The sequence below is a fragment of the Otolemur garnettii genome, unplaced genomic scaffold, assembly GCF_000181295.1.
Source record: "Otolemur garnettii isolate 467f Iridium unplaced genomic scaffold, OtoGar3 scaffold00118, whole genome shotgun sequence".
NCBI lineage: Eukaryota > Metazoa > Chordata > Mammalia > Primates > Galagidae > Otolemur > Otolemur garnettii.
This window is the reverse complement of record NW_003852513.1, coordinates 2,017,746-2,031,423: the sequence shown is the minus strand read 5'-3', so window position 1 is coordinate 2,031,423 and position 13,678 is coordinate 2,017,746. Positions and strand designations below refer to the sequence as shown.

The window sequence follows — 13,678 nt, the reverse complement described above, 5'->3', positions numbered from 1 at the left end:
AGCTCCCAGTGGTAAATCCTGGTGATTAGTGATAGTTTGACCAACTCTTGGTACTGCTTCTGAAAATTGGCTTCTGAAAGAGCTCCTTCTCACTAAGAATCAGCAAGACTTGTAGAAAGAGGTAATGCTATGACTCTTTGAATTTTTTTTAAGATTTGGGAATATGCAAAAAATTTGATCAGACCTTTGTTAACCGGCGTGCTACCAGGCTAAGAATGGCTGTAGTTAACCAAGTGTGTAGAATTGGTTGTAATACTTTGGGGACCGTAGACTCCTTTCAGTTTTAGTGGGTTCATGACTTCTCATCTTTTCTTCCATCTCTCTCTCTCTTTCTTTTTTTTTTTTTTTTGGCAGTTTTTGGCTGGGGCTGGGTTTGAACCCGCCACCTCCGGCATATGGGGCCAGCACCCTACTCCTTTGAGCCACAGGCACAGCCCTCTCCCATCTCTTAAGAACCCCAGGGGGAAAAAGATGAATGACAGAGAGGGAGAGTAAAGCTTAATTTTTAAGCTTACATGATAAACTGAATTATTTAGATTGTGATAGATTTAAAGAGGACTAGGAGTGATTCCTTGGTCATGTGGTTCTTTTGGACTGTGGAAGTACTTAGTGGAATGCCTGGAGTAGCTGTGTAGTTTGCAGTGGAGAACTGGTGGGATGTCAGAGGACATTGCTCAAAACTGGTAACGTTTGTTACCTTACCTGATACTATGATGATAAGCTTTTAAAATTCTCCAGAATTTTGTACAGTTCCAAAGAATGTGATCTATACTGTATAAGTTGTCTGAGCTTTGGTTGACATCCTTTTAGCTGTAAGTTGCTTCCTCCTTTTGGTTTCATTTCCTGAAAGATAGTGCTGTTGTTCTAAGAAAAAAAAGAAGAGAGAAAAAGACAGAGTCTCACTATGTTGCCCTCAGTAGAGGGCCATGGCCTCAACCAAGAACAACCTCACTCTTAGGCTTAAGCAATTCTGTTGCCTCAGCCTCCCAAGTAGCTGGGACTATAGGTGCCCGCCACAATGCCTGGCTGTTTTTTGTTGCAGTTGTCGTTGTTTAGCTGACCTGGGCTGGGTTTGAATCTGCCATATGTGGCTGGCGCCGTAACTACTGTGCTACGGGCACTGTATATTATTGTTTGGATTATTGCAGTACCTGGATGAATTAGGTGAGTTATGGAACTTACTGAAAATATGGGGAGGCGGAGTGGAAGTGCCTTCCTCTTTTATTTTCTTCTCAGAACTGTGGCGTTTTTATAGAAATGCCTGTGGATCAGAAATACCACCCAGTGTAAGGGATATAACCCTTTATATCTGATGTGGGGCTGTCTTAGATATGGGTGGAAAAATTAAGTAAAAGACAATACAGGTAACTGGTGAAGGGCCAGTGTACTAGCATGTAGTTAATTTATTCATTTTATAGGTGGTGAAACATTTTAATTTTTGGAATAGACTTGTGATTGTGGACAGAACTTTTATATAAGGGACATCTCATAAGCCTCTGACTAGCCTATTATTAGTTGTCTTGGGTTCAGGCTCCCTGCTCTTGTTTGAGTCTGCCCCGTCCAAGGTAGTAGGGTCTTATAGTACAAAGTATGGAGACTTGTCTATAAAGAACTTCCTTTGGCAGCTTCCTCAGAAGGGGCCTCTGGACATGTGTACCAGCTGATGGGAGTGTAAGAAACTGGTACAAAGGTTCCCATTACCTCTCCTAGAAGCCTAGCAGTTATCCTGTCCATACCTTTGGTGTCAGCTGTGCCTTCATGCTAATCCTCTCAGGCCCTTCTCCTAAGCTATAGTAATATAGAGTTTACTTATGACTCCACATCTTCACCTAAATTTCTCATAGATTGAAAAAAATCTCTGCAAGGTATGAAAACCAAACTCATAAGTTTTCTCTCCTCCCCCAAACTTGCACATTACCCTAAATATTCCTCATCCCATGGATTGACAGTGGCCAGGCACCAGTGGGAGTCATTTTTGATTTCTTGTTTTGTTCCTTTACTCCAACCCTGTCCCGAAGCAGACACAGCACAGACACACACACACAGACACATGATTATGTAATCAGCTACTGTTGTCCCCAGATGAATGAAAACAAAACAAAAATTAATTAAATTACTCCTCAAATTAAAAAAATTTTGGTAGCTTCCATGTAGCTGTGGGTAAAGTTCAAAGTAAAATAGTGTAGCCTGCAGGATTGCCCAAATTTGACCCTTTTTTTTCTCACCAGCCTCATCACCCACAACTCATGTATTTTTTTGCATTCTCACCATCTATGCATTTTGCCTGAACAACTCCCCATCTGGAGTAGCTTTTTTTTTTTTTTTAAAGAGACATAGTCTTACTTAGTTGCCCTCAGTAGAGTGTGGTGGGGTCACACAGCTCACAGCAACCTCCAGTTCCTGGGCTCAGGCGATTCTCTTGCCTCAGCCTCCTGAGTAGCTGGGACTACAGGTGCCCGCCACAACACCTGGCTATTTTTTGTTGCAGTTTGGCCAGGGCAGGGTTTGAACCGGCCACCCTTGGCATATGGGGCCAGCCCCCTACTCACTGAGCCACAGACGCCACTCAGGAGTAGCTTTTTTCACTTACATGCCTTGGTTCTTGTTGAAACCACTGCTTGGAAGCCTTCCCTTGAATCAATCTGAAATTCCTATAACTCCTATTGTTAGATCCTCTAGGCCAGGAGTCCTCAGACTTTTTAAACGGGGTCAGTTCACTGTCCCTCAGACTGTTGGAGGGCTGGACTGCAGGCCCTGGGATGAATCGGCTGCTAAGCAGGACAGGCAGTGGTGGCAAAAAACACCTGGCAGGCCAGATAAACGTCCTATGCACGCTGCATGTGGCTGTGGGCTGCAGTTTGAGGACGCCCTGCCCTAGGCAGACCAACACCGTCCCTATATGGACTTTTGAATACTTGGTCAGTATTACTTTGTTGTGTTATAATTATTCTTTTTCTCTACTCACTGTTATTAAAGACAAGAAACAGGTCTTGGTCATTTTTCTATCTCCAGCACCCAAACATTATTTAAATGTTTGTTGAACTGATATGTTTGAAGGGTCTTTCTAGGCAGAAACATCAGTCCTTAAACATTTGCTTAAATGCCTTCATTATGGGAGGAGGAAGAGGCAGTTACACCTGCCCTCTGCGACCCTGCCTAGTCTCCAGGCAGTAGTTTCCAACCCTGACCAGAATAACTTGGAGAGCATTCCTACTCTCCACACCTTCCAGATGAAAGACGGCAAAATGTGACCTTCTAGGTCCTAAAGTGAGACCTTTTGACTGAATACAAATTTTTCAGAACAAATCCTTTTATGAAAGAGATGCAGCAGAGAAGGATGAAGCTTTTCTTGGTGCTTAAAAAAGAAGAATCTTGAAATCAGAAGGCAGTAGTTTCCCCAGCTCTGCCAGGAAGGACAAGAGATGTCAGGGAAACCTTTCTGAGGAAGCTACTTCGAGGTCTAGTGGGAGTTAGTCCTGATGAGGAGGGGGATGGTGGGAGTCAGAGCAGCATTGCAGGAGGAGGAAATGTGATGAGGGAAGGCCCTGAGCGTGTTCAGAGAACTGAACAAGGCCTTGTGCCTGGAACTTGGAGGGAGAGTGTTTCTCATCAGGTGTCTGTTTTTATTCCTGTATAGGATAGGAATATGCCACCTGTCACGCTGTTTGTATTGACTCCCTACCACTAGAAGCTCCTTGATGAACAAACTGTATTTTGTTTGTGGTTGAAACTGTAGCATCTAGCATCTAGAAGGAACTCATTAAATAGTGGTGATCAAGTAAACAAGTCTCTGCCTAGAGGGGCTCAATTCAGAGTAGAAGATGGGAAAGAATATTAATAATTATGAAATAGGATAGTGACTTAAGAACGCTTTAATTCTAAGAACCCTTAATTCAAACAAAATCTTTTTTTTTTTGAGACAGAGTCTCAAGCTATCCTCCTGGGTAGAGTGCCATGGCATCACAGCTCACAGCAACCTCCAACTCCTGGGTTCAAGCGAGTCTCCTGCCTCCGCCTCCCAAGTAGCTGGGACCACAGGCGCCCACCACAACACCTGGCTATTTTTTGGTTGCAGCCGTCATTGTTGTTTGGTGGCCCCTGGCTGGATTCGAACCCGCCACCTTAGGTGTATGTGGCTGGCACCTTAGCCACTTTGAGCCACAGGCCCAGAGCCAATTCAATCAAAATCTTATGCAAAACCCTGATACAGACCAAACTGCTAAGTTGTGTGTGCGCGCATAGGGAGTATTTCTCAGTCAGCTCTCTCCCCAGCCTGTGCCTCTGTACAGTTAACTGTCTCTTCATACCCCTCCTTGGGTAATTCCTGCTATCTCTTCTTTCAGATGTCTTGACCCCTTTTCTCTTCTGTCTGCTCTGAGGTTGGTTGTCTGCCTGGTCCTCCCAATATCTGGGGCATCTCTTTCTTTATAGCACATATTGAACTGCATCAGTGATTTTGTGTTTTTTTTGAGACAGAGTCTCACTGCGTTGCTCTTGGTAGAGTGCTATGGCATGACAGCTCACAGCAACCTTGGGCTTAAAACGATTCTCTTTCATTAGCCTCCCAAGTAGCTCCGACCATAGGCGCCTGGCCATTATTTTGTTATTGCTGTCATTGTTGCTGAGCAGGCATGGGCGGGGTTCAAACCCACCAGCTTCAGTGCATGTTGCTGATGCCCTACCACTGAGCTATAGGTGCTGAGCCAGCCTCAGTGATTTTAAGCAGAGTTTTGAGAAGGCTTCTACCTGGCTTTGCCATTCCACTCTAGTATCTGACATTTTTTTAGCACCTAAATAAAGTTTGAGAGGGGCAGAATCCAGGAGATCCCATATCAAAGGAATGAATTTTGAGGGTAGAAAGAGAAGGAAAGAGGGTGTGATGCCACATTATAGATTGGGGCTTCTGAGGGCATTCCTGCTAACAGTCATTATCGTGGAGATTAGCTGACAGGTGAAAGCAAGGTGGGATAAGAATAGGTGTGCAATAGTCTTGCAAGCTCTGTGGAGTTAGTGAGTTGGGAGGCTTTCCAGAGAAATATAGGATCATTAGGAGGCATTATGTCCCTTTGGAAGTTGTTGATAATGCCTCGTTAATGGCATACATGGGTCAGCCTTTGATTTTTTTTTTTTTCCTCTTTCAGTAATGCTGAGCTGTTTGAGTATAGATCTGAGAAGATCATTGGGTTAGGTCAGCCAGAGTTGAATTTTATTAGGGGACAATGTAAAAAGGACTCCTAAAAACCAAGGGTGTGGATAAAGAAGGAAGTGAATGTGGGGTGAAGAAAGCAGTGGGTATTTAATTAAGCTGAAAATAATTTCAAAAAGTAATTAATTAGGGCCATAGAGATACTGTGACCTCAGAGGACAGTCCCATTAAATTAATGCAAGAGAGTGGGTGGAAAGTCCCACAAGGTTGAGGATTCAGGGGGCTTTACCCACTGAGCCTGAGATCCAGGGGGCACATTTTTGTTAATATAGGCATTTTAACAAGATAGATTCTGACTGTCCCATCCCGCTCTGTCATTTACTAGCTGTATGACCTCAGTTATTTATGTAATATTTTCATATCTCAGCTTCTTCATCTAGAAAATGGGTATAAAAGTTCCTAGTAGTACTGTTTTGAGGATTAAATGAGCTAATGTTTGTACAGCACTTTGATAAGTGCTACCACATAGGAAGCATATACAAGTATATATTAAATAACAATATTGCCTTCCCCATCTATGTAATTTTTTTTTCTTTTTTTTGCAGTTTTTGGTGGGGGCTGGGTTTGAACCTGCCACCTCCGTCATATGGGGCCAGCGCCTTACTCCTTTGAGCCACAGGCACCCCCCCATCTATGTAATTTTTATATAGTTCATCAGAAGCATATCATTCTTAGCTGGGCATTGTGGTAGGCACCTGTATCCCAGCTACTTGGAAGGCTGAGATAAGAAAATTGCTTAAGCCCGAGTTTGAGGTTGCTGTGACACTACGGCACTCTGCTGAGGGTGACAAAGTAAGACTCTGTCTCAAACAAAACAAAACAAAAAAGCATATCATTCTTCTGATGTCTAGCAACCATTTCCACCCCTTCCCCCGTTAGTGTACTCCATAGTTAAACTTCACCGTATGTGCAGTTGACTAGTCTTCTGTACATTTTTGATTCAAGTAGAAACTTTTTTGTTAGATTTGTAAGTCTGTGCTAAATCACTTAGAAAAGCATATTTTAAATGTCTCTTTTTAAAATTTTATTTTAGCTGTTAAACGTTTAATGAAAGAAGCGGCAGAATTGAAAGATCCAACAGACCATTACCATGCACAGCCTTTAGAGGTCAGTGTCCATCTCCAGATCCATCATATGGACTTTGATACTCTAATTTACAACATTCTTTAAAGTTGTTTTTCTTGTTTTGAGTCATTATAGATGTGTTTGATGTGGTTTGTTGATATGTTTTATTCCCTGTATTTCACGACTATTTCATTAGCCAGTCAGACATTTTGGAAGAACCAGATTTCTAATCTGTATAAAATGGGTCTCAGATGCTAGGTTGGAGATAGTGGGTGTTAGGTCTTAAGTTGGTGTTAGGTATTGGGTATGAGGGAGGGGAAGTGAAAAGAACCCCAGACTCTACAGTGTGGAAGGCCAGCTTCTTGAGGAATCTCTGCAGCTACTCTAGTCTTTTTGTACAAACATTTCTGCTCTCTTCAGTTTTCTCATCTGTAAAAGGAAGTATGTGCCCAGTTAGGTTGTATGGTAATTGTGAGAATAAAAATAATGTATGTTTTTTGCAAGTATTTTGCAAGCTGAAAAGTAAGATGACATTAATGTCAAATGTGTTGCTATTACTGACCATTTATAAATAAGCTCTTTTTTTTCCCAGTGTTTTTCTTTTTCTTTTCTTTTTTTTTTTTGGTTTTATATACAATTTGAAGTATTTTCATCAAACTAGTTAACATAGCTTTCATGGCATTTTCTTAGTTATTGTGTTAAGACATTTATATTCTACATTTAGTAAGTTTCATATGTGGTCCCACCAATATAAATAAGCTCTTATGTATCTGTAAGGGATAATTTTTAAAGATTGGTTAAAATAATGTAAATTTATTATAGTATTTTTTTATTATATGATAATTATTATTAATTGGTATTCTTTTAAGGATTAATTTCCAGTTTAATTAAAACTACAATTTTATTTATGAATATATAACAACACTCAAATTTTTAATGCATTTATTTTTAAAAGATTTTAGTTTTTATGGGACATGAAAGTTGGATTAAGTAGCTTTTATTTATAACTTTTGTTTGTAACTTTTATTCTTTTATTTTTGACTTTTGTATTTTATTTCATTTTTTTTTATTGTTGAGGATTCATTGCGGGTACAGAGAACCAGGTTACACTGATTGCATTTTGTTAGGTAAAGTCCTTCTTATAATTGTGTAACTTTTATTCTTAAGACATCTTTTACATTAGAAAGTATCCTAGCAATAATATGAACCATGTTCTTGCCCAGTAATATTTCTAATATTCATATTGATAAAAATAATCAAATTTTTGTTGATTGCTTTTGATTGTTTTTGTGTTGTTCAGGATAACCTTTTTGAGTGGCATTTCACAGTTAGAGGGCCCCCAGATTCTGATTTTGATGGAGGAGTTTATCATGGGCGGATAGTACTGCCACCAGAATATCCCATGAAACCACCGAGCATTATTCTCCTAACGGTAAGAATTCTTGACTTTTTGGAAAGCTTGTGTCTTAACTCTTCCTGGTAGTTGTAAAATATAGTCAGCATCGTCATTTTCATTAGGAAATAAAGTGGAACGTTATTATGATACCTTTGGGGTCAAGGCCCTGGAATTGAAATTTTTTTCCTCCAAAATAATTCCTAGGAAACTGACCCATCTGAGAAATGCTAATAATATTAGCAGAAGTATAATGTCATGACATGTGTGTCAGGATTCAGTGAATTAATGTGTGCAGAGTGCCGGGCACACTGTCTCTGGCACTTACTGTGCTCAGTAAAGGGTAGCTAAGCCTATTGTGCCTCATAGCAGGTTATCCCCTTCAGCTTCCCACCTTTCTTTCACCCTTCTTTGGTTTCCTTCCCTATAATGAGAATAATGATACCTACCTCACTGAATCTGTATGGGATTGAAAGTGTCAGTATCTTATTATATGCCTGTTAGAACAGGGCTTGGCCAGGAGTCCTGGATAAATGTTAGCTGTACTATAACTATTTATATATCAGAATTTCTCTCTATCTGCAAATATTTTACCTTCCTGTGAAAGAAAACTTTTGATCTAATTTCTTTCTTTTTTTTTTGAGACAGAATCTTTGTCATCCTCAGTAGAGTGCTGTAAGGTCATAGCTCACAGCAACCTCCAACTCTTGGGCTTAAGAGATTCTCTTACCACAGTCTGCCAAGTAGCTGGGACTACAGGTGCCTGCCACAATGCCCGGCTATTTTTTTGTTGTAGTTATCATTGTTGTTTTCGCAGGTCCAGGCCGTATGCGAACCTGCCAGCCCTGTTCTATGTGGCCAGCACCCTAACCACTGAGCTATGGGTGCTGAGCCAATGCCCAGCTATTTTTAGAGACCAGGTCTCACTCTGGCTCAAGCTAGCCTTGAACCTGTGAGCTCAGGCAGTCCACCCACCTTGGCCTCCCAGGGTGCTGGGATTATAGGCGTGAGCCACGACTCCTGGCCTCTTTCTTCTTAATTGTTAAGGAGAAATTGTTAACCTTTCCCCTCTTAATTCCTTTAATTTATAATTATGTTTAACTCTCCTCTAACTTTGAAAAAAAGCAAAAACAAGCCCCAAATCCTTTTTTATCTATTACCACTATAAGCTATTCCTGTTTTTTTCTTGGTAACCTCCACAACATCCTTCCTGTGGGGAAGGGCCTGCACTGCGCTCTGAGGAAATGTGTACTACAGGAGGGCGCCTCCAGGACCCTGCTCCAGCCCAAGTGCCGGTATTAACAGTTCTTAGTACCACCTAATACTTGTTAAACAGCATCTGTATGCCAAGAACTTTATAGTGTTTACTGTACACAACACTCCTTTTGACAGAAAACTGAATTGCAGGGACATTCTGTAACTGGTCTCAGAGTGAGAAAGCTTACTGCCTCTTCTCAGTTTCCATCCTGCTCCGTCTAAGCAAAATATCTCACCCATAAGGTGGCAGAGGGCATGAGAAAAGGATGTTCATCAGTACATTTCAATTAATTCTGCTTTAACTTAAATTTGGTATAATGGAGACGTGTTTGTTTTAGAGCCTGCTCTTTCCATTACATCATGGTCAGGTTATAGAATGTCCTTGAAAAAGGAGTATTGTGTTCAGTAAATACTATAAAGTTCTTGGCATACAGATGCTGTTTAACAGGTATTAGGTGATACTAAGAGTTGTTAATACCAGCAATTGGGCTGGAGCAGGGTCTTGGAGGCGCCCTCCTGTGTCAGGAGTCCCTTCATTTAGTTGCTCGCTCCTGGGGAGAGCCAGTGACCTGGGAGGGCCCTGGTGCATAGGGAAACTATTGGGGTGGGCCCGTAGGTAGCAGCAGCTCCTTACCAACACAGACAAAAGTGTTTCAGTAGCTGTGTTTACTGCACTGGCTAAGAATCAGCCCTGCCCTTCTGATATTCAATATTGCATCCTTTCTGGCTGGCCCCCTCTTTTGAAAAGGCTTCTCCAACTTTCATTTAACAGTTTTTTAGACGTGTCATGTTGCAGCGGAGAGTCAAAGTCTGTGCCCTGATGGAGCTGTGTTCTGACTTTGTGCCGCCTCTTCTTCACTCTTTCTCTACAAATTCAGACGTTAGCTGTTTTATTTCTATGAAATGACATCAGTGATCACTTCTGAAGAGAGGTACCAGAAGTATCTTTGTCTGACGTAAGCCGCTTACTTTTCTACCTGCCTTTTGGACATACCCAGTAGCTTTCCTTCCAGCTGAGTGCAGTGGGTGTGTCTGTAGTCCCAGCTATTTCAAAGGCTGAGGTGAGGGGATCGCTTGAGCCTAGGAGTATCAAGATCCTGTCTCTAAAAAGAAAAAAAAAGATAGCTTTCCTAAGTCCAAAATTGAAAGAATTATTTCTGATCTTCTTCTTCTGAGTTTCTATCTTATTAAATAGTATCATTTTAGGTTGGGCTCCGTGGCTTATGCTCAAGCCTCTGGGAGGCTGATGTGGGTAGATTGCTTGAACTCACCAGTTCAAGACCAGCCTGAGCAAGAGCGAAAGCATGTCTCTACTAAAAATAGGAAAACTAGCTGGGCATTATGGAGTGTGCCTGTAGTCCCATACACTGGAGAGACTGAGGCAAGAGGATTGCCTGAGCTCAAGAGTTTGAGGTTACTGTAAGTTGTAATGCCATGGCACTTGTACCCAGGGCAAAAGAGCAAGGCTATGTCTCCAAAAAAAAATTTAAAAAGACAAAACCCAGCATCTTTCTTCTGAAAATCACTCCTCTCTCAAAATCTTTCTCTCTATGCCCTCCCTCACCAACACTTAAGTCTTTATGTGTTAAAATTTGTATTTCAGTTGTGTAACTCAGTTTCAAAAGGTGCTATAACACTTTTTAAAAACAATTTTAATATTCATCCAGCATCCAACAAATATTTTTGGAGTATTTATAAGAAGACAGAAATCTGTGTTTCCTCAGGTGTTGCATTCTTAAAAAATTCTTTAAAAATTAATCTTTAAAATTATTATTTGTTTATAAATTATAAAAAATATACCTTAAAAGTATAAAACATTAAACACATATGTAATTTTTAAAATGCATTATTTATTCCTAAGGCTAATGGACGATTTGAAGTGGGCAAGAAAATCTGTTTGAGCATCTCAGGACATCATCCTGAAACTTGGCAGCCATCATGGAGTAGTAAGTATTAATTTATTATAAATCTCTTATGATCTTAGTCAAATAATAGTTACTTTTGTAAAGCAGCTTACATTGATGTTTACTTTTTCTATTTCAGTAAGGACAGCGTTATTAGCCATCATTGGGTTTATGCCAACAAAAGGAGAAGGCGCCATAGGCTCTCTCGATTACACTCCCGAGGAAAGACGAGCACTTGCCAAAAAGTAAGTTTTGTATTCCCTTCTTTGTTAAGGCCTGAATATTATTCTGGGTAATGGGTCTTAGGAGATAGGCTCTTCTTACTGCATGACTTACCTTCTGAGTTATTGTGGGTACAGATCTTAGCTTTGCTATTTTAGAAATTCAGTTAAATTTCAGTATAGAAACTCAGTATAATTTGCTTGAAGTGACCAGAATTTAAATAATTGATTTCATGCTGGTTTTAAGAAGTAGTTGGTAATATTCCACTCAGATTTATTTTGTTAGAGTGGGAGATACATTCTCTAGGAAGGCAATACTGGTTATTTGTCTACATTTGGATGGTGTTACAGATGGCAAAGAACTAGTGCAGTATTTATATGTAGTGTCCACAAGATTGAAGAGTCCTTGAGGGCAGACAGGGAATCCACTTGACCCATCTTTGTATCTGTCTTATCTAGCTCATAGCAAGTGCTCAGTGAATGATCTGGAATAAAGCGAAGGAGATTCTCTTTATTGAGCTGTGATCACCCACCTGGGGGTTGGTATTGATGTCTCTGTTTTTTTCCAGGTACATTTTTGTTGGTAAAACCAAGATTAGTTACTCAGTTCAGGGTATCTTCTCTTTGAGTAGTGCTGAGATCTAATTCTTAATTTTGATAATCTTTCTGTTCTAGAGTCTGCTGGCTACCATCCTTCAGACATAGATTATTAGTTAAATTATAGCACACTTTACCCTAGCATGGTCCAGAGTAGGCCCTCCACAGATTTTCTTTACTTTTCCTTTTTTTTTTTTTGAGACAGAGTCTTAGTTTGTTGCCCTGGGTAAAGTGCCATGGTATCATAGCTCAGGGCAATGTCTAACTCTTGGGCTCAAGTGATCCTCTTGTCTTAGCCTCCAAGTAGCTGGGACTATCGGTACCTGCCATAACACCTAGCTATTGGTTTTTTTTTTAGAGACGGGGATCTCACTGTTGTTCAGGCTAGTCTCCAACTCCTGAGCTCAAGCAGTCTACCTGCCTTGGCCTCCCAGAGTGACAGGATAACAGGCATGAGCCATCCCGCCTGGCCTCGACAGATGTTTGTTATCAAATAGATTTTAGCATCTGGAAGATTTAGTAGACTGCTTGGTCTCATCAGCAACTTTTATTTTTAAACCTTATTTCCAAATCACTACTCTTCACAAATTACAATATCTACTTTGAATACATAGAATTTGGTTTTTATTTGATTCCCTGTGTCTATCTTGATAGTTTTATCTAGTTGATTTCATGTACAAGGCAAAAAAAAGAACTTGAGTTCCTTTTTTTCCTTAGGCTTCTCACTGTATACGGTGTATATTGTAGGATCTTGGGCCTTTTAGAAAATGGTTTTGCATTTAGCCATGGCAGCATACTATACCAGGCTTATCTAAATAAATACATTCAAAATAAATAACTGTCCTTCCTTTCATCTGATTTCTCAGTTAAAAGTGAATACATTTTAAGGTACATAACTTCTGTACAACCAGTTCTCAAAGGGATATGAACAACAATGCTGCTTTGGGTAAAACAGAACATCATTTATTGTGCCAGGTGTGGTGGGTCACTCCTGTAACCCCAGTACTTTTGCAGGCTGAGGTGGGAGGATTACTTGAGGCCAGGAGTCCATAGCCAGTCTAGGCAACATAGTGAGACCCCATCTCCAAAAAAAAAAAAAAGTTAGCTAGATGTGCTGTCACACACCTACAGTCCTTGCTACCAAGGAGGCTGAGGTAGGATAATGGCTTGAGCCCTGGAGTTCAAGGCTGCAGTAAGCTGTGATAATGCCACTGTCCTCTAGACAGGGTGACGGAGTAAGATCCTATCTCAAAACAACAACAGATGAGTAAAAAAAAAAAATTATTTATCATTAATAAATACTAAAGTAATGCTACTCTAACATATATTTTATTTTTGTTGTACTATTTCACAAATTTAAATAGCAAATTCATGAAGACCTAAGGCTTTTGAATTTTACTGAACTAGAAACACTATAAAAATTTTTTTAAGTTCAACAACGTAAGAATATACATATATTTCTACATATTATTCATGTACTCTACATTTACTTTCAGTCATTCAAATTCTCATAGCACTCTAGTGAGCATGAGGGTAATTTTTGACTATACCCGGAATACAGTGGTTTCCTTTTGGAAAACAAATGTATCTTAGGAAATAGTCTAGTTCTGTGGTCCTCAGGCTCTGGGCCATGGACTGGTACCAGTCTGCGGCCTGTTAGGAACTGTGTCTCAGAGCAGGAGGTGAGTGGAGGTGAGCAGTGAAGCTTCATCTTTATGGATAGCCACTCTGTGTCACTGCATCATGACCTGAGCCCCGCCTCCTGTCACATCAGCTGCGGCATTAGATTCCCACCGGAGCGTGGACCTGCTGTAAACTGTGCATGCAGGATTTTGGTTGCACATTCCTTACTGATGAGCTGAGGTGGAGCTGGGTGGTGATGCCAGTGCTAGGAGCAGAACACCTGCACAGCAGAGAGGTTTGACTGCACAGAGACCATAAGAAATCAGTTGCTGGCTCAGCGCCTGTGGCTCAAGCGGCTAAGGTGCCAGCCACATACACCTAAGGTGGCGGGTTCGAATCCCCAGCCTGGGCC

At 40.7% G+C, this 13,678-nt stretch overlaps 1 protein-coding gene across 1 annotated transcript in view; it reads left to right on the top strand.

Moving 5' to 3' along the window:
* Nucleotides 1–13,678, top strand: part of UBE2J1 (ubiquitin conjugating enzyme E2 J1) — a 26,715-nt gene that overhangs the window by 1,885 nt on the left and 11,152 nt on the right. Inside the window, exons 2-5 of the mRNA XM_012809943.2 lie at nucleotides 6,240–6,313; nucleotides 7,572–7,703; nucleotides 10,783–10,867; nucleotides 10,965–11,071. Coding sequence (XP_012665397.1) covers nucleotides 6,240–6,313; nucleotides 7,572–7,703; nucleotides 10,783–10,867; nucleotides 10,965–11,071 — 398 coding nt within the window. The remainder of the gene's footprint in view (nucleotides 1–6,239; nucleotides 6,314–7,571; nucleotides 7,704–10,782; nucleotides 10,868–10,964; nucleotides 11,072–13,678) is intronic.